At 39.6% G+C, this 21,395-nt stretch overlaps 1 protein-coding gene across 1 annotated transcript in view; it reads right to left on the reverse strand.

The window, feature by feature from the left end:
• Positions 1 to 1,264: 1,264 nt before the first annotated feature.
• Positions 1,265 to 21,395, reverse strand: part of LOC111862388 (prosaposin) — a 54,283-nt gene continuing 34,152 nt past the window's right edge. Inside the window, exons 12-18 of the mRNA XM_023847734.2 lie at positions 19,311 to 19,457; positions 16,959 to 17,163; positions 13,821 to 13,972; positions 9,193 to 9,385; positions 6,968 to 7,119; positions 3,595 to 3,789; positions 1,265 to 1,826 (exon numbers count right to left, since the gene is read on the reverse strand). Of these exons, the coding sequence (XP_023703502.1) occupies positions 1,761 to 1,826; positions 3,595 to 3,789; positions 6,968 to 7,119; positions 9,193 to 9,385; positions 13,821 to 13,972; positions 16,959 to 17,163; positions 19,311 to 19,457 (1,110 nt within the window). The 3' untranslated portion in view covers positions 1,265 to 1,760. The remainder of the gene's footprint in view (positions 1,827 to 3,594; positions 3,790 to 6,967; positions 7,120 to 9,192; positions 9,386 to 13,820; positions 13,973 to 16,958; positions 17,164 to 19,310; positions 19,458 to 21,395) is intronic.

The following is a 21,395-nucleotide window of genomic DNA, read 5'->3' on the forward strand; positions in this document are numbered from 1 at the left end:
GTTTCCTTGTTTGCTGTCTGAAGGCATAAAAATTAAAATATACAACACTATAATTTTGCCCGTAGTTTTGTATAGGTGTGAAATTTGTGTCTGATATAAAGGGACCATAGAGGGTTCCAATTTGCACAGAGACTGTGAAGTGAGAACTCTAAAATTGGAATGCATAGTTCAACAAGATGCTTCAATACAATATAATAGACTGAGTGTGTTTAAGAACAGGGTGCTGAGAATATTTGGACCAAAAAATGATGAAGTGACAGTAGGTTGAAGAAAACTGCATAGTGAGGAGCTTCATAACTTGTGCTCTTCCCCAAACACTATTACATATGTAAGTCAATAAGTAAGTTACAAATGGATATAGAACTTAAACAAATAAGAGCACCGATTTGAAAAATGCTTTTATTTCTCAAAATAATCTCCCTGTACATTGAGGCACTTTTCTTTGGGCTGCTGTTGGAACCAGGCGGCGACTGGGATCATGAAGGCATACTGCTCACCACATTCCAGCCTCAAGGACAAACCATAAATGCTGACTCCTACTGTAACATCCTCAGGAAACTTTGTAAGGCCATTCAACGGAAGCGACCAGGACTCCTCAACAAAGGCGTGTTGCTCTTGCATGACAATGCATGTCCCCATACTGCCAACAAGATAAATGAGACGCTGCGAAATTTCGAGCAGGAAATCCCCGAGCATCCTCCATATAGCCCCGACCTTGCTCCAAGCGACTTCCATTTGTTCGGCCCTCTTAAACATCATCTTTCGGCTCAATATTTTCCCAATGATGAAGCTGCAGAAAGGGAAGTCACCACCTGGCTCCAACAGCAGCCCAAAGAATTTTATGCTGCTGGTTTTCAGGGGCTCATGAAACAATGGGACAAGTGCCTCAATGTACAGGGAGATTATGTTGAGAAATAAAAGCATTTTTCAAATCAGTGCTCTTATTTGTTTAAGTTCTATAGCCATTTGTAACTTACTTACTGACTTACTCTCACAGAACAATCACAGGGACGGTGGTGATGTAGGTGGGGAAATATTAAAATGGATCTTTTGAGAAACAGGATGGCGTGGTATGGAATGGATTCATCTGGCTCAGGGTAGGGGTCAGTGGAGAGCTTTTGTGAACATGGTAAGGAACCTTGCAGCTGCATAAAATGTTGTTAAATTCTTGAACAACTGAATGATTGGTGGCTTCTCAAAGACTCAGCACCAGCTAATTCCATATTTAAGGGAGGAGGGGGTGGGGCTGTAAAGTGGGGGGGGNTCTTTTATATGGCATGCCTTTTGTTTTTATGAATGTACATTAATACACACACAGAAGTAACAATTTTAAACTGGTTCTGACTGTAATATGAACTAAAGTATCTATATATTTATATACACACAGTAACTAAGAAAAATATGGTGTACTCTAAATGTTATTGGAAAAACACACACACTCCTACCTTTGTCACTTTTATTACTACAACCAATCAGTCCTTATTGCAATATCACAGTACCCATGTCTTTTCACTCTGCTGCAAATCATAGGACAATCTTTTGTTATAATTAAGTCAAGTTTACAAGGGCTTCAATTTAGATAAAGGAAAATTCTTTCAGTTGCTGGTTGTACTCATGCTAAACAATACCATTACTAACAAACTGGTGACATTAATATTATTAATCAGTACGATTTACTACAGTTTGAAATTGCAAAAATAATTTGCTTCTCAGCAGTGATCACCTCTTGGCTCCACAGTTCTTCCTCAGCATGAATTCGGTTAGTTGTCGACATGCTTCACTGGTTTCTTTGCTTTCCATACTCTCTCCTGGCAATGCTCCAGAGCCTAAGGAAGGAAGCATATGCATTCATAACCTCATGACTAGACCATGGTGAATGGCCAACTTCATGTTCAGATCCTTTAACACCAAAGAAACAGCACCTGGCATCCACTGAACACAAACTGTGTGCTCCCCAGAGCCAATCTTGATGTTGCAGCAAATACAGACAGCAGTCCCTGAACTACTCCAGCTTATTCACACACCAGACGTGCCTCCATTCCACTTATTTTTCCTTATTTCATTCACAATTTGAGAAGAAAATAGTTGGTCTCTTCTCACATAACGTTCACTTCTCTGATTTACAAAACTCCAAAACAAACTCTGTGGCTTTAGTCCACAAGTGAACTATACCAACTGAGTGGCCGCCACTTCTTGGCAAAGTTACTGCCAACTTTAGTGTGTCCTTTCGGTTTTCTAGACTGGCTCTGATTTACACAGTTAGCCTTTACCATCAGTTTTTTTTAGATCCGAGTTCTCTTAGCACTGACTATAATCTGCTGGGATGTGATACCATGAAGTCTGGTAGAATTTTTGTGACATTTCAGAGGACTGGATTGTTCCACCTTTAGAGTCAAATAGTAAGAAATAGAAGCAACAAGCAAGCAAAAGGCATGGCTGTTGTTTGCTTGGTTTTCTTTCAAACCACGAAGATGGTGGCAGTACAATCAATAACTCTCTATTAGACTATGTGCTGTCATATCCCAGAGGACAGTGAGACTTTTCTCTTACTTTCCAGGAACACCTGGCAATGTGTATTTGGAAAGCTAATAAAGATCTATAACGAACACAATATATAGGAGGTTTATATATACACACATTAGGAATATTTTCAGTATTTCCTATGAAGAAATTTCATATAATCTAGATTTGTCATAATATCAGGGGCTGTTTACCATCCTGCATCCCCACTATCATTCTGTCAAAATACTGTAGTCCCATAACAGTAATACCAAAATGTCCTTTTCTACAAAAACGTGTACTTTACAATTACACAGATTTTCATATTAAATTCATCGCAAATGGAATTTGTGGGTTTCAAGACCTCAAGTTCTACCCAGCTGACCATCAAGTAGTACCTGTGGGATGTATTTCACCAGTTAAGAAATGTTGGTCTAGACTACTTCATTACTGAAAATTTATGTTTTCTAAATTGGTTATTATCTCGACCTTTATCATTCTGATATATCAGATTTTAAAGCTATGTACTATGCAGCCTGTGGCAGTACTTCAAACTTGGCAGTAATGGTATAAAGTAAAAGTAAAGCAAAGCTGTCCCCATGCTTAATTAATTACACAACATGCTTTGAAGACATGGGGGGGGGGCAGGTTGGAGGTACAGATTCACCAGTCTTCCACTCAGCATCATATGGAAGTTGAGTGGTCAGCATCATGCTCTGGCCACTTTACTGCCAGGGAAAGAGCCACCCATACTCACTGGATGGGAGGCAGGGTGAGCCCCAGAGCTGGTCTGGGTACTGTGAAACAGAAAATTCTCTCGTCCCTGCTGGGTAATGAACCCTGGCCATCAAGCCTGTAGTCTATTCCTACACTGAGTGAGCTGTCCCAGCTTCTGGGATTAATGGTATTACTATTGCAAAACTCAGTGCCTGACCAGCTGAAATTCCATGGCTGATAAAAGGTTATCTTATTCTTGTCCACACCTCAACTTGTCATTTTCAGTAATGGCCACACATCCAACTTTAGGCTGTGATGCCTCTCTAACCACAATACTAGATTAGAGTAGTTCATAACAGTAAATAAAATATTACTTACATCACAAGCTTTAGCATGAGCTACAGACTGACACCAGTAACCTGGTCCCCAGACACACTTCTTGCCTCCAAGCAAATGCACAGTCTGCTTCTCCCATCTGCACACACCAATCTCCAAACACACCAATTGTGGATCTGCTACTTGAGATATCAAGTTCATGATGCTTGGGCCATAAACATTTATCAATTTGTTGCACTGAAAAACAAAGAGCAACAAAATTAGTCCAAGCTTCTCATTTACAGGGAAGGTAATACTGAGACATCTTTAAGTGCAGTGAAAAAGATTCTCTAAAACTACTGTTATGTCTAAACCATTTCTGAAAGTGCCATACCTTGAGCAGAAAACCTTATGGAAGAAAAGTCCTGTGCAACAGGATCTCTGGTATGGTGAGCCTGCTTCCTACCGTATGTTGAAAATACAGCCTGGTAACTTTGTGATAGTGACATAATGCTCTATGTCACTGTTTGGTGATGAAGTAACCTCTAAGATTACTAAACACACTATTACTTTGCCAGTAGAACGAGAACATTCAACACTGATATCAAAGACCATCACAGGACATGAACACGAGACAATTCCATACACTTCCAACATTTACAAATTAATTCCCTAGCATATGAATAATGCTACACAGTGTGTCCAGGTTCTCATAGGACTGTGTTCATTAAAAATATAAGACATGAATTATTTTCAAAATTTCACTCTTTTTATTCAAACGAGTATCCTTCTGAATCAATACATAGTTGGAATTGATTGAAAAGTTTTCGAAAACAGTCACTGTACTCCTTTTGTGGAATCGCATTTAAAACTGCGGTACATTTCCTTCGGATGTCCTGGATGGTATCGTGATGGTCTCCTTTCATCGCCAACTTAACTTTTGGGAACAACCAGAAATCTGCTGGAGCCAAATCTGGCGAATATGGAGGATGATCAAGGACTGTGATCCCTTTTCAGGCCAAAAAATCATGCACGATCTTCGGTTTGTGGTGTGGGGCATTGTCATGCAGGAGCGACCAGGAACCTTGCTCTCAATATTCAGGTTGAGTTCGAAGAATTCTCGCCCACAAACGGCTGAGGGCTCCGAGATAATAATCAGAATTCACTGTTTGACCTTCTGGCAGAAATTCCTTGTGAATGATTCATTTGGAATCGAAGAAAACAGTTAGCAGTGTCTTTACTCAACTCTTCTGCATGCACACTTTCTTTGGTTTCGGTTCCTTTGGGCTCAACCACGCTGCACTCTGCCGCTTTGTGAGAGGCTCATGTTGAAAACACAATGTCTCGTCACCAGTAACAATTGATTTTGTAAATTTTGTATCACTTTGGGCCTGCCGTAACATGTCTTTGCAGTGTTCCACTCTGGCACATTTTTAATCGCCTGACAGCATGTGCAGTACAAATCGCGCACAGACCTTCTGTTTGCCCAAATCCTCATTCAAAATTCGATGCACAGTACTTTTTGTTATTCCCAAAAGCTCCTCGATGAGTCTTGCAGAAACACATCTGTCTGATGAAAGGATTTCGGTCATTTTTTTCACATTTTCTTTAGTGTGACTTGTTCTTGGCTTTGATGCCTGTGGAACTTCTTCAACGTCCTCCCTGGCATCATGAAATATAACATACCATCGAAAAATGTTTGAACGACTCAAACAATCACTACCGTACACACTTTTCATCATTTCGTACGCTTCTCTGGCTGTTTTGCCCAACTTCAAACAAAATTTGATGTTGGCTCTCTGTTCAACCGCCATTTTCCAACGAGTGTCAGAACAATACTGTTACATTCAAGGTCAGAGCACACAATGCAGCAATGCTTGCGCTTTGAAATTACAGACAGCCACAACTGAAACTTCAAGAATCTTAACGCCACAACTTGCCAACAGATGGCACTGCAGGGCAAAATTAAAAAAAAAAATTAGTCCTAATGGATCCTGGACACACCGTGTATTCTCCAGCTTCTTTATGATCTACCAAAGGGTAATTATCCAAGAGACTTCCTGAACAAATTTCTGTATGCAGTCTTGCCTCCTCTCACACCAGACACACAACCAGCCCAACACAGGACTCTTATATTTCACCATCATAATAGTACAAGGAATTCCACTACAAAATAAACTCAATTCTTTGCTTATAAAGGGGTCTTATGCAATGTTATTGTATTATTCAATGCTAGGTTATGGACAGGACCCTCTGCATAACATCAGTACTGAATGAAGTGCTCTATCAGCTGCATAACAGAAATGCTTCTCTACTCCAGTTCTTTATGTGCTGACAGAAAGAGAGAAAAGATGGTGTACACATTTATTTATTTTCTGGTTTATTGAGCAATCCTGTCAATATCTTCAATTACACTGTCAGATGGTAGGATGACTGATGAATAATGAATTGAAAAGAATATGAGGAAGCTACCATGGCCTAATGATTCACTATCCCAACATCTGTCAGGAGGAATGAAAAATAAAAAAAGAACATGACAAACTTAAGTCAGAGCAGTCAATCTCCTGGGTACCTCAAAAATATAAATCAGATGTGGTACTGTTTGAGCCACTTTACTTTGTAGGAAGTGGTATGGTGGTAAACCGAAAGGTGACATTCTTCTAACATACTATATGTAGCATGACTTTCTGACTTGTGATTTTGGTCCTGTCCCTGTTACAGGCCATGAGAGGTCAAGGCTCCAACATCTCCTAGACAGTCGGCCCATAGATGGTGTGTAAGGCTGTGAGCATTAAACCCCCCTGCCCCCCAGGAAATTCCTGGTACTCATTTCTATTAGAGGCTGAGTGGATCCAGGGCCATAGTGCGGCTGGAAGGGTTAGATATATTGCACAATACTTTTGAAGATGAAAGTTTATGTGTTAAATGGAAACCCATCTGAAATTAAATAATGTACAGGTTCCTTGGTACTCTATTACAAGCAAGTTTTAGTGTCTAAATACATATTATTTATTTACTCAGTAGCATAAACCCTACTGAAATTTCATCAGATGTTATTGTAGTTATTAACATTATACTTGGTCACAATGCACAGCTTATCACTGTGATCCAGTCTTGAGCATCACAGCCCTTGAGGGACACTTCAAAATTACATTTTCACTGAATATGCTCCCTAAAAATGTGGAAAGTCTTGGAAAGATAGTTACATTGTTCCAAAAAAATTAAACCTGACAAAGAACATTCACTTAGTGGAAATGCTACCTAGAGGTATGCTACAAACTTCTTACCGCAAAGACGAACACTGCAACACACTATCAGCATACCTTCAACTCTGTTCATTGCTACTATCTTCTGCCCCTATTTGTAACTGCATGCTAACATATGACAGAACAGGCCTCTATGTAGATAAACGTTTTATACTGTTGTAACTCCTTACATCAGCTTGATCCTTTGCAGGAAGCTTGGGACAAACTTTCTTCAGCAATTGTTCCACATCCTTCTGCAAGCTGGGGTCCCCAAGAAGCTCATCAAAAGCTGCCATTGATGCCTCACATACAGCACACTCCCTTACAGACTTCTTCACTGATTCTAACAGAACACACATTTATGTGTTGCATAAGCATTGTCATTTCTGGCCATACTGTGCAACCTAAAGTCTATCCCCATAAGATTTCAATGCTCTCCTATAACAAACACAACCAACTGCTATGTCATTTAATTGACACTACCACACTCCAATTAATCAGCTGCCCTTTAAATCACTGTTTCCTTGTATTAGGCAAGACAGCAGTTCTAATACTTCCAGGCAATTAGAACAGTCATTATAGCTAATTAAAGGCTTTTAAGTCAGAGGTATTTTGACAAACTCCTTATTTTACAAATATTCAATTAAATTTTCACATGAATGCGTGTAAAAACGTTAACAGCTCTCAGGTGGTATGAATGATGTAGGTTTCCTGGAACAAAAATAGTTGATGTCATGAACAGCCCTGCCTGTTTTTTGCATAAAACATCTTTGAGGGTAGACAATACCTTGAGTAGGCAGCCATATATATGCAAAGTCCTATATGCTGAATGAGATCTCTGGTATAGAAATTTCTGTTCCCACTCTGTATTAAAAATGGAATCTGGTAAATTTGTAAAAATGATACAATGATCTACATCAGTGTATTATTTTTATTATGATGTACTCACAAAGATATTTCAGACACAAAACAGTCTTATCTCCTGGAATATAATGTCATGCAGCCCACTGAAAGTTAACTGAGGTTTGGGACCAAAATGTTGCTTCCATCTTCAGGGTCGAAGAATAAGCCAGCAAGAAACCAGCACAGATGGATTACATGGCATTAAATCCCAGAAGACAGAGCTCTTCATGACAACAGCTGTGAGAGCTTCAAACCCTAGATTTCAGAACAGTTTACTATCACAATTCTTCCAGTGAATAGCACCATTTCATACTCTCCATTTTCTTCTATAATGTCAAACTGCTTAAATTTCCAGTACTCACTGCAATAAATATGTGCAATATGTATGTGTGTGCATTAAGTTTATCATATTTCATTCTTATTTATGTATATATTTTCTCAGATCAACTCACTTTCCACTTACAGATGTTTGCTTAATGACTGACCTCCAGACAATGTGTGTCTTTCAAAAACAAGGTAGCAAAATTTTTGCTTCATAAGTATGTAGGTGAGCCAATAAGTAAGTTACAAATGGATATAGAACTTAAACAAATAAGAGTACTGCTTTGAAAAATGTTTTAATTTCTCAACATAATCTTCCTGTACATTGAGGCACTTGCCCCATCATTTCACAAGCCCCTGAAAACCAGAAACATAAAATTCTTTGGGCTGCTGTCGGAACCAGGCGGTGACTGGAATCACGAAGGCATACTGCTCACCGCATTCCAGCCTCAAGGACAAACCGTAAATGCTGACTCCTACTGTAACATTCTCAGGAAATTTTGTAAGGCCATTCAACAGAACCGACCAGGACTCCTCACCAAAGGCGTGTTGCTCTTGCATGATAATTCGCATCCCCATACTGCCCACAAGACAAACGAGATGCTGTGAAATTTCAAGTGGGAAGTCCTCGAGCATCCTCCATATAGTCCTGACCTTGCTTCAAGTGACTTCCATTTGTTTGGCCCTCTTAAACATCATCTTTCAGTTGAACATTTTCCTGATGATGAAGCTGTAGAAAGGGAAGTCACTGCCTGGCTCCGACAGCAGCCCAAAGAATTTTATGCTGTTGGTTTTCAGGGGCTTGTGAAATGATGGGACAAGTGCCTCAATGTACAGGGAGATTATGTTGAGAAATAAAAGCATTTTTCAAATCAGTACTCTTATTTGTTTAAGTTATATATCCATTTGTAACTTACTTATTGACTTACGGTCTTATAATAAACTATGACAACCAAATTTGTGGTCTGGAACACAAATTACTCATACTGGAGGCTACACACTTTTCACAAAAATAAAAAAAATAAAACGCAGCATATACTCTTACTAGTAAACAGCTGTGCACTTCATGCTGCTTGTTACGGGTGACTCTGTCAAATACCAAGGTTTCATTACAAGAATGTTTTGCAAAGATAAGCTGATAATGGTCGCTAATATGAACACAGGGAATCCTCATCTTACCCGAAGTACTTACCAATCAGAACAGAATGTTTCACTTTAGATCCACTGCAAGCCTTAATTTCCGTACAGACTGTCTTGGGGTCGAGAGACTGTGCAAGCAAGGCAATCACCACGTCGCCATACTGTTCAATAAATTCTCTACATTGGGAGACCACAGTTCTGGGGAGTATGTTACATACATTTTCAACATACGCCTTAATTTCTTCCTGAAAGTTATAAGATACAATGACCTCCAACAAACCTGTATGCATTTTGAATGTATAAACCTGACAAGAATATGAACGCTTCATCACATATTTATGATGTTCACACTAATGTACAACTAACAAGAAGACCTTCGTATTCTGACTCATACAAAACCTTGACTTTTATGGAATTACTTTTATTATTACAGTGTTATCGATATCACATATCATGCCTGCATATATGAAACTAAAGTTTCTAATCAAGTTAATGAAGACAGTGCATTCTAAAATGTGAAACAAATGCTGATGGCTTAAAAAAATTTAAAGTTACATCAGATATAATACGGCAGTAATAGAAGGAATGTTATCTTGGTAGTATAGTTACAAAGGAGGCGGCAGTATGGAAGATGTAAAAAATAAAATATTTAAAGCAAATAGGGCTTTTAATTAACTACAAAAAGTGTAGAAATCAAGTGATATTTCAGTAAGAACAAAATTAAGAATTTTCAAGTCTGATGTGAAACCAATTCTATTACATGGATGTGAGACATGGCAAGTCAAGCAAGAAAGATGTAAAAAACTTACAGAGTTTGCAAATCGATGCCTCTTTAGAACAGTAAATGTGAGATGGCCAGTTATTATAACAAATGATGAACTATGGAAACAGACAAATGAAATAAAAATAACTGAACGGATAACCAGACATAAATGGAACTGGAATGACCTCACTTTTTGAACGCAACTGAGGTAGAGGCTATGGAGTGGAACCACAAGGTCAAATGAAAAGTGAAAGGCTAAAGAGGAGCTGAAGAGGAAGGCCAAAGAGGAGTTGGCACACAACAATATGAGAGAAAGCCTTGAATGTTGGGAAGGCATGAGGAGAAACAAGAACCGTATGAGATGGTGACACTTTGTTAATGCCCTATGCTCCAGTGGGAGCTGAAGGACAATGATGATGACGAATTGAGGGATTGAATGAATGAATGAATGAATGGTGTGCGCTCAAATGTGTGAGTGCACATATGTGCAAAAGATACACATGCATAAATGAATTTAAGCCTCTCCCTGGGATATAACTTCAATATGATGGATGTCCACATGTCCTGATCACCTGGACTGCTATGCAATTGGAAGTAGCATGATAAGCTCCTGGTAGGATCACAATGGATGGTGGGTGGGTAATTAGGAAATGATCAAGGAAAAACTACAAGGGCAATGAGTTCTCAATGTGGATTACGTAGATAAAAGGCAGATACAGTATGAACCAAATCCGAATTATCCGAATCACTGCAACGAAAAAATGATGACTCTGTCTCCATTCATGAGTCAGCTGGGAAACAAGTTCTGTCTGCTGAACAACCATCACTGTTGGACTTTTTCAAATAAAGTGTTTGGAAAAGTTAATTTGTAATTACATTTATTAATTTTTCATGTCTCACTTGTTTTACCATTTTTTTGGTTCTTATTATTGTAATATTAGAATGCATAACTTTTTTTTTTACAGATAACAATTTAATCCAATTGTCCAAATTTTCGATTTTCTGAACTACATCTGTCACTAATTAATTTGGATAATCAGCATTCTATCATAATACAGAAGAATGTGCATCTGTCATAAAGGAGGCCAAGTTCTTACATCACCACACAGCCAACTAACTATAAATTAATTTAAGGACATAAACTTAAGATACATACCATAAAAGATGAAAATGGTGCCTTATCTACAGACTGCATTCATATGCTACAAAAATAACATATTAAACGTTCATGAACTTGATAAATTTAGAATGAATGATATCATATTGCCAAACCATTAATTCCACAATCCACTTTAAACTTTTGGCCAAAGAAATAGAATCCACATCAAAAGTGACCCACTGCATACACAGAGTGGTTCTTACCTTTGCTGAGTGACTCACAGCGACCAATGCACCACCGGCTGTGAGGCACATATGAATTTTGTCGATATATCAGTATGCCTGATGGATGATAACATTTGGAATTAAGGGAAGTTCCTAACTTTGTGGACCACTTAAAGGCATTATGTTCCACAGTGAGGAGTGCAGTTCATGCATGGGAATTTGCTAATGATCTGTCAGTAATGGCTGGCAGTTATCAGCTCCATTAGCCAATTGTTCCCAGCTGCAATCTGTCAGCAGTGTGTAACGTCATGATGGGGTATACTTTTAAGCAACACATATTTTCTGTATGACACCTACACAAAATATGGATCTACTAGAAAATGTTGGTGAAAATTTTGACATAAATTTTGTGATGAAAGAGTTCCAAGCAGATAAACAATTCACAATTTTGTGAATAAACTTTGATCAATGGGACTCTTAACTGAGAAGAGCCAAAAAATTAGTTCCAAGTGCTTACCGAAAAGAAGTTTGATGACATAGGAGCCATACTTGAACATGCACCCAAAAAAATAATGAAACACTTAGCTTTGTGTGCCAAAGTACAATGCAAGGAGGGCAGCACAATTACTTAATGTTAGACCCTATAAAGCAACAGTAATCAACACATTGCAGCCTCATGATCCAGCTAACAGGGTTCATTCTGCAGTTGGTTTCTACAGCCGACTGTCGAAGGTGAGATCTATCCACTCCTGACATTCATTTCAGACGAAGCATGGTCTCACTTGCAGGGATACATAAATATGGAAAATAATCACTAATGGAGTTCACAGACTCCACATCCAACCCAGGAAGTCCTGCTCCATCCAATGAAAGTTGGCATCTGGTATGCTTAAATGCAAGGTGGATTGTTGGACCTGTGTCTTTTATCGAAACAATTAACTGCAAAAGATATGTATAGGCCATTCTCGGGCAGTTCTTTCCAGAGTTAACAGAAGAAGAAAGACTCTATGGCTGGTTTCGACAAGGCTCAGCTACTGCCCACACTGCACGTACATCTGTGCAGACTTTGTCTGATGTCTTCATGAACAGAACTATCAGCAGTGGTAAATGGCCAGCATGTTCACCTGATCTTAATCCTTGTGACTGCTTCATATGGGGAGGTCGGAAGGACAAAGTTTCCAACAGTAACCCCAGAACGGAATAAAACTAAAACAAATATTCATAGGGAGATTGCAAACATTCCTGTAGAACAGCTTCAAATCAGAACCTCTTTAACTGGTGTGAGTAGTGTCTATGTGTAGAGGAACAGCATTTTCAACACCACCTGTAATCTGTGAATTGTAACTACTTCATTCTGAAAGTTATCAGCCAACAGACATACTGATTCATCGGCAAAATTCGTGTGCACCAGTCAACTAAGTGTGAGATGATGCCAGGAAGGCCAGACGATAACATAGTGTGACATGCTGAGCTATGAGCCCTCCCCCACCCCCCGCCAGCCGTGATGCGCCGAGCGAAGCCGAAGCGAGCCGATGTTAGCCGAGTCCTAGGATCCTGGTCGCTAGGCAACGCGAGTCAACAGCGGTGACGTCACCAAGTAGTAACAGCGGTTACTTCCGCTAGCGTTACTAGCAACACAGCGCCAGGCAACAAGGGTGCCTATTACGTGGCCGTATTGTCCGATCGAGGCTACATAGGGAGCAGCGAAGGCTATTCACAGTTAGTTGTACTGAGTCAGCCAGTCAGTCCGCGAGCTACCTCCGAGTTAGTTTCGAGTTAGCCAGCAACCAGCCAGTTGTATTGTGGCATTTGGAGTGTATTAATTGTGATACTGCAGATAGCAGTAATCGTAAATCTGTAATTTGGGTGATTGTAGGTGCGAATGTGAAATAAAATTCGCTATATCAAATACGGCGTGAAGTTATTTGTCGCGATATACGCCCGATACGCGACAATATCCATCACTGGTCAATAGCTGGCAATTCCTAGGAAATCGTTGCCCAGGACATGAAAGTCTAACAGTGGGGTTTCCGCCGTTATTTGTAATGAAATGTATTCCCACGGCAACAAGAGATTTGTTCCATAGCAGTGGGCAAAACAATGCCATTCGACAAGGCGTTCCCTATTCAGTCCAAGTGCAGGATATAACAGTCCAACTTTAGCAAGAGACCAGTCAGTTTGTATCTGACAAGAGACCAGTAGAGTTTGTATCTGATGAGAGCTAAGGATGGTTGAGCTCCGAGCAGAGCAGAAGACACTTCCTCGTGATTAGCAGTGTAAGAGTGTATAACATTGATGAGGAAACGCCTGAAGACGTTAAAAGTGCAAATAATTGTATTTGTGAGTGTATAGAGTGATTGTCCAATAAATATTTGTCCAAATCCAAGACCCACGTAAATTTTCCTGTCACGTTGCTTATTCCCCATGTGTGGACTGCATCAACAAAGTTATTTTGGACACAGTGGTAGAAAAAACATCTCCCTGCAAGGCTGTTGGTAATCATGGCCAGTCAATTTTTACCGCAACCACAGAGGTTTAAGATGTTGGTTTTACAGAATGTGGAATTTCAAGAATTTATATACAAATTTCCTTACCTCTGTGGCATCATCTTTCAGCTCTTCATCAATCTTTGAGAGGGCAAATTCACACACCACACAAAGTGTCGAATCTTTCACAGAAACCTTTGCTACTTTCTTCCTCATATTATTCTTATGTTTTAATGGAAACTGTGGAATCTCATTAGTCACTGAAAAGAAAAATCAATTGCAGTTTTCATGGATCAAGATTAAAGTGCGTTAACAGGCAAAATGCACTACAAAAATTGAACTCTAAGGATAGCAAAATCTCCATTTAAGGTTCTTGAGGGAAAAGGGAATAAGAATTTCAGTATCAAACAGGGTAAAGTGTAACCGTTCATTATAATCAGGTGCATTATAATGAAAATTTGACTGGAACTACTATGCTGAACTATATGACATAAGTCTGAATTAAGAAGATAGTCATGTTCTTACATTCAGAATGAGAAATAGGCTCATTCTTGCTGTGTGAACAGGATGCAGCCACCTGCAACTTTTCCTAAAACTTTAGCTGTTTTAGAGATAACACCAGGGCTCTGGTGACATGATATTTGACAGCTACAGCAATCAATATACCAAAAATAAGTTGGCCTGATGCCCACACTACATCAAGGATCTGTCAAAAGTGTCGTTTGTGTTTTAAGGGATAAAATCACTTAGCAACTCCATCTGATTGGGAAATGGAAAATGCTGAGACCTCCTAGTTTTTGAACTAGGCCAATGAAGCACGTCTGAGGAAGGCAACTTTTGGTGGAAGTTGAGGCTCTGAGAAGCTTGCTGCTTCTCAGCAGATCAGTTCCAAAAATATTCTGTTTTTGACTTTGATGCCAAATTCACACTCCATAGAAATTCTGATCAACTTATTAGACTATCTTACATACTAAATTATTAAGTGGTCATTGAATAACTTCCTATTATAAATTCAACTTAAAAACTGCCATAAATTGTTGAACATTATTAAAGTCGATCTGCAGTTAATTGCATATCAGTGTCACTATGAGGTAATTTGATGCCAGTGTTGTTTAATCATTCACAGTTCAGTGCCAATCACTGTTTCCATTGTGTGTAAGTGTTTGTGCTAGTATTCCTCCTGCCCTGCTAGAGCAATGCCTGTTAAGACTGAGGGACAAATTTCCTGCTCTACAAGACCCAACCCTGAGCTAGCCATCTTGTTAATTATCTTTACTGGAAGGCATCATACAAATTTGTAGCCATCCCTGCCTGGTGACAACTGGTGCCCAAACAAGTCCTGCTGCCTTCCCAACCAATCAACTCAACATCTATGGAAGGGAAGGAGGTAATGATAAACCTATTGCAGGTGAGTTCTACAACTGTGGATGATGAGGCAACCAGAGAAAAGTAAACTGCTACGCGGTGGCATTCAATGTGAGGATGCAGCAGAAAAGGGGCAACAGAACAGTCGTAAGAGGTCGCTTCCAACTCGGTGCCCTCCATGCTCCCCAAACTCACCAATTCAAAAGGGCAGTTTTGTGGTAATATCCAATATGTTAAAAAATGAGCTTTGCTGTGTATCTCATTTTGACAGATTATATATAAACTCAGCTAGAATAGTAACTTTAGGATAGAAATTTTGATTTGAAAGCAAACATCTATGATGTCAGTGATGGTACTTTACAAGTTAGTAGCAACAGTGTTTTGGCATAGTGTAGGGGTAACGTTCCCACCTCATGACTCAAGGTATGCAGGTTCAAACCCAGCGGAGGTCGTGGAATTCTTAAGGGCGGAAAAGTTCAGGGAACAAGTCCTCCGGGAGGGACTTTAAGCCGTGGGTCCCGTGTCGTAGCTTTACGGCACGTAAAAGAACCTCATGTCCCAAAGGGACCACTGAGCCAAATTGATCGGACATTTCCCACCCAACAGTAGTCTCTAATGCCTCTGATAGATGGGGGAAGCATCGAGAGATACCACTGAGCCAGTAGAGGCCGAACTCGCTGGGTGAGTTGGGACTGATGGCATGCACCAGTATCGGTAGGGTATAGAGACTGGTAGAATATCACAGAGGGGACGTACAATAGACCACTGGTCGCGCTGCATGGGGAAACCCACCCCTCCAATAGTAATAATCATAACAAAAGGTGACGCTCTGATCATCTGAACTGTGACACCATAAAGTCCTGTATATGTATACCAACGAAAACTAAAATTCCCTAAACATTCCTTCATATTCCAGCTTCTATTTCAGTATGCACAGTGGTTTACAAACCACCAACATCACCACCACCACTGTTATCATTAATCAGCAATTCATTTTGTGTATGTGAGCACATGTATTAGGATTGTTACCATTAGTAATAGTTAGAGAGATGGGCTAGCACAAGTAAAAGTCAGGGAGAGGTACCTATTGCAGTCCCAACCTTTGCTGTAAAGCAAAGCATGAATATAGTAGGGGTATTCAGCAGAACTGTGATTAAAGAATGTCCCTCAAGAGATGTATAACACAAGCAAACTGCCAGTTAATGTTCCATGATTTAAGGTTTTCCCTCATTAATATTTAATTTCAATAATGCAAAGTCTATAAGCGGTGTTAAATTTCCTCCTTTTAAGTCAAAATCTAGTGAACACCAAAGAAACCTTAAATAAAGCCTCCTGCATAAAGCAGTGTATCACTGGAAGGGTTATCCTTGGAAACTACAAGAGATGGGAAGTGTTAAATTCTCCTATTACATTTTCAATAGGCATTTCACTCACTCATGGAGCTGAGCCATTTTTGAGAAGCCACCAATTCTGCAGCTACTCAAGAACTTCCCAGCATTTTATGGAACCCAAAGGTTCATTACTGTGTTCACAAGAGGCCTCCAGTGGTCCCTAACCTGAGCCAGCTCAATCCATCCCATCCCATCTTATCTAAGATCGATCCTAATACTGTCCACTTACCTATGATTTGGTCTTCCTAGTAGTCTCTTTCCATCAGTATCCTATATGCATTCCTCTTCTTCCCCATTCATGCTACATGCCCTGCCCAACTCATCTTCCTTGACTTGACCATTCTAATTGTACTTGGCAAAGAGTACAAGTTATGAAGCTCCTCATTATGCAGTTTTCTCCAAGCTCCTGTCACTTCATCTCTCTTCGGTTTGGATATTCTCCCTAACACCCTCACTAGTAAAGTATAACTAAAGAGTGGTTACAACTTACAGATATCTGGAGCTGGTGCAGTTACTTTTATCTTCTCAACTGGATCGCAGAGTTTAAGGTAAGTACAGATTTCCTTTGGTGTGAAATCAGCAATCAGCATGTCCACCAACTGTTCTTCATATTTTTCTACAAAATCTCGGCATTCTCCAGCTATGGATCTTGGTAAATCATCACACAGGACATCTAGCTCCTTCCTTATTTCTTCCTACACATTGACCAAATTGACTGGTGATCAGTATCACAGCTCCATCATACTCGTATATAATTAAAACAGAAAGGTAACATTTACACTCTGAAATACACAGAACTTGAGTTCATACAATGTCCACTTTACTCATGTTTCATGTTGCAGAACAAAAACATGAAGTTCAGTTGTGCAGTGTAAATGCTAATAACTTTCCACTTCTGTTAACATTATATTACACGTTCACCTGCCATGGTAAAGGGATCAAGACACAAATATATACCAAGACCTGCCAATGGAATTGCTATCTCATATGACTGATTTTATAAAAACTACAGTACTTAGCGAATGACTGAGTGCATATAGTTCAAGGTACAAAACAGCCTCCAGCATTTGCACCTCCTAAAATTAAATTTATATGAATTTGACTGATAAAATGCAAATAGTAAAATGCAATACAAATGGTTAACACCTAAACAATAATTCTAAGAAACTTAAGACATACACATACGACAGAAATACAATGAAGCCACATACATATATATAAAAACTGTTACCTTTCCATGTTTACATTCCAAAGCACAAAGGGAAACACTTGTCTTGCAAACATACACTGCACCTCACTTGAGATGCAAAAGATTTTTGCATTAAGCATGGCATCTACTCCTTGCTTCCATCACATATTCCATTTCTGCCTAAATAACAACCGTCACTGTATACTTCCAACTCTTATTAAATCATATATTGTATGTTTCAACAGCTCTGACAGGCTTGGTAGCCAACAAGCCCCTCTGCTGGTTCCATTACACGGCCAATGCCTTTGTCATCTGGCCCCACCATCCTGACAGGCTGAGTGACTTCCCTGAGCACCTGCACAGTGTCTATCAGAATAATCAAGTCAATATGAAGATGGCTATGTTTCAATCTTTCAAAGGAGACCTGACAGCTCTGTGGACCATATGGTATACTGTAAACCTGCCCATACTAACTTTTATCTCAACTCCATTTCTCATCACCACCCATTTAACAGAGAGCTGGAATAGCAGGCAGCATAGTGACTGGCCATGGGCTGGATAACTTATGGGATGGAGTTCAACTCCCAGTAGGGTGAAGAATTTGCTCTTCTCCAAATCCTCCAGAAGGCTCTGGGGTCCGTCCAGCCTCAAATCCAAATGGTACCAGGGGCTCTTTCCTTGGGGGTAAAGCAGCTGGGACATGAAGCTGACCACTCACCTCCAACCAGTGCCAAGGTCAAGAAAAAGTGTATCTCTACATCCACTCCCCCATATACCTTCATGGTGTAATGCTTAATTAGTTACGCACAGGGACAACTTTACCTTTTACCCATCCAACAAGCATGCTGTACTTTGAATGACCCGAGACTGAGGACACAGAGTATATAGTATGCCTTATGAGTGCACTGGACTGGCAAGCAACTTGATAACACCATCATGTTGATGAAGCACTATCAGCATATCGATCTAGAACATTGAATAAGTCAGCTGTGGCACAGAACAGTATGGAATGCATCATAAGGGAGATAACTGAGATTCAGCTCTATTCCAGTAATATAAAGATGCTTCTCCCTCTGCAAGTCATGGAAACCCCTCACCTTCTCCATGAAACACTGTAGGGAGCCATCCTCACAGAATTCTCTGATTGGGTTCTCCAATGGGCCACACAGATCCGTGCACAACGCCCTTATCAGGGGAACAGCCCTGCCTTTTCCCTTCTAATCCTCATCCAGAAACGCACAATTCTCACACATGACTTCTTTCCCATCCTCCTCAGTTCTCTGCTCACCACACACATCTACACCTTCTCTCCCCTTTTGCTTCCAATAGCCATACTGACCCTTTAAAGGTCCAAACATGGTCACTCTTCTCCAACTTGCTACTGATTCACCTTGGTTTTCTGATAGACCAAATGGGAGCTGACAAGGTGGCTTCCAAGGTCCCTTCTGTTTCCACATAATCCCACATTTTTGCAACAAGCAGGCTTTGGTTGCTGCCTGCTTCAAGCGGTTTTCTTGTTTGGCTTACTCTTCAACTTTAAAGATGGGGACTTGTTCCTCCAAAATGTTGCTTGACTTTTCAAGGGATTACACGGCATTATATCCCAGAAGACAAAATGAAGTCAGAACTCTTCACTTTAAGATCTGTACTTACCTCAGTCTTATTGTTTCTAAGTTTTTCGATAATACTTTGGGTGGCTAGCAGACACAAGGGACAGGTTGGCTTGTCATTCACTACATGAGTTGCATCCAGGGCCACAAAACCTTCAGCAGAGGGGCACAAACCAAGCTGTGGGCAGATCTGGGAAAGCATAACATATATAAAGATATTATTTACTTCTGTAACACACACGGGATCAAACAAAGAACAAACAAACTCAGTGGCTTTAATCCGCAAGCAAACTATACCAACACAGGGAATCAGAGTCAAATATTTCAGTACAACAAAAATGAACAAATGAACGAACAAAAAGCAGCAACAAACAAAACAACAGATATCAAGAAGTGCTGTTCCTCTCTAAATACAGTATTATCACTATCATTCTCTACCCACATGTTTTCTTTCTTATTTTCTTTTTGTTTTGCTCTACTTGCTTTCTTATTTGCTAAGGGATAAGTTTATTTCCCAGGGATGGACCTTGGGAAAATGTAATATTCATTCAGTTGAGTAAAAAAATTGAGGGATAAAACATCCTTAATTTCCTTCCTTTATTTCATTCTCATCCATTTTTTTGTTTGCTAAGGAATAGTGCATAATAGCCACACTGTCTAATGATAGCCTCTTTCCCAAACTTTGAAGATAAAGAAATAATCAATGCATAAAAATATGTATAACATAAAGCATCTTATTAGCATTTATGAGGGAGTACCCAAAAGAAATCAAACTTATTTTTTTTAACTTATTTATTCAAATTTTAAGCACAAACCTTCAATCCCCTTCAAAGTACTCTCCACTTACACTAATACACTTGTCTAAGTCTTTTATTCCATTTTTCAAAACATTGTCTAAATTCATCTTTTGAGATGCTTGACAGTGCTTCCATCGTTTTTTCCTTCACCTCAGCAACATCAGCAAAACGCTTTCCTTTCATGTCTCTTTTCATTCGAGGAAACAAAAAAAAGTTTTGAGCATTTCGGGACTCTTCTTTCAAAGCACAGCATGCTTCCACGCGACCTTGTTTTTGTTCAGCAGTCAGCAGTCGTGGCACGAATTTCGCAGCCACCCTTTTCATTCCCAAATCTTTTGTCAAATTTCGCTGAACTGAGCTCCAAGTCACTCCTGACAGCTCCACAATTTCTTCAATGGTCCGCCGTCGATCTTCCTTGATGATTTCACGAATTTTTTCAACATTTTCATGTGTTCGGGCCATGGAAGGACGACCAGAACGAGGTTTGTCATCAATTGACATTTCACCATTTTTTAAACGGGAAAACCACTCAAACACTTGAGTTTTCCCCATAGCATCGTCCTTGTACACCGTTTTTAACATTTCAAGAGTTTCTGTTCCACTTTTCCCGAGCAAAAAGCAGAATTTCACCGCTGCACGCTGTTCACGAAAATCAGCCATTGCAAAAACGACGATCACACAAAACAGTTGTCACTATAAACTCTGCCAAAACTAGCCCTTACCTTCTGAAGTAACGGTAGTCGGCTTATCGACTCAGGAATGTTAGCTCTATGCGCTCATAGCAGCAAAACGCGGTACTACAAAAGCTCTGCCCACAAAAAAATTAGTTCAGTTTCTTTTGGGTACCCCATGGTATAACAGTTACTGAAACAATTCTTTGCTGTAATGTATATGTAATAAAATAAAAGGGAACATTAATTTATGCCCCTACTTAGAGTATGGATTTTAACAGAAAATTAACTTCAGAACTTTCAGAATCACATCTTCCACACAAAAGTGTATATATTAGCATTCTAGTAAAAAACATCTGCAGAGATCAGCATGGTTTGGAGCTGGGTAATATCTGCATTAAAAATCTCACTTACTAGTTCTGCTCATTACCAACTTCATATCTACCATGTTGTTACACACAACAATACTGATTCAAGCTGATGCATTTGTTTACAGATTTATGGTTTCTGCTACCAAGGAACTAAAGTAATAAATAATTTATTTTTTAAGTAAAACCTGAAGTTTAACCTTTTAAGTGTGGGACATTTAAACCCTTGCCTGGCACACAGACAGAATTAAAAGTGGTAGTTTTAAATTCTAATTGCACCAGACCAGACAGA

Source organism: Cryptotermes secundus, unplaced genomic scaffold (assembly GCF_002891405.2).
Source record: "Cryptotermes secundus unplaced genomic scaffold, Csec_1.0 scaffold671, whole genome shotgun sequence".
Taxonomy (NCBI): Eukaryota; Metazoa; Arthropoda; class Insecta; order Blattodea; family Kalotermitidae; genus Cryptotermes; species Cryptotermes secundus.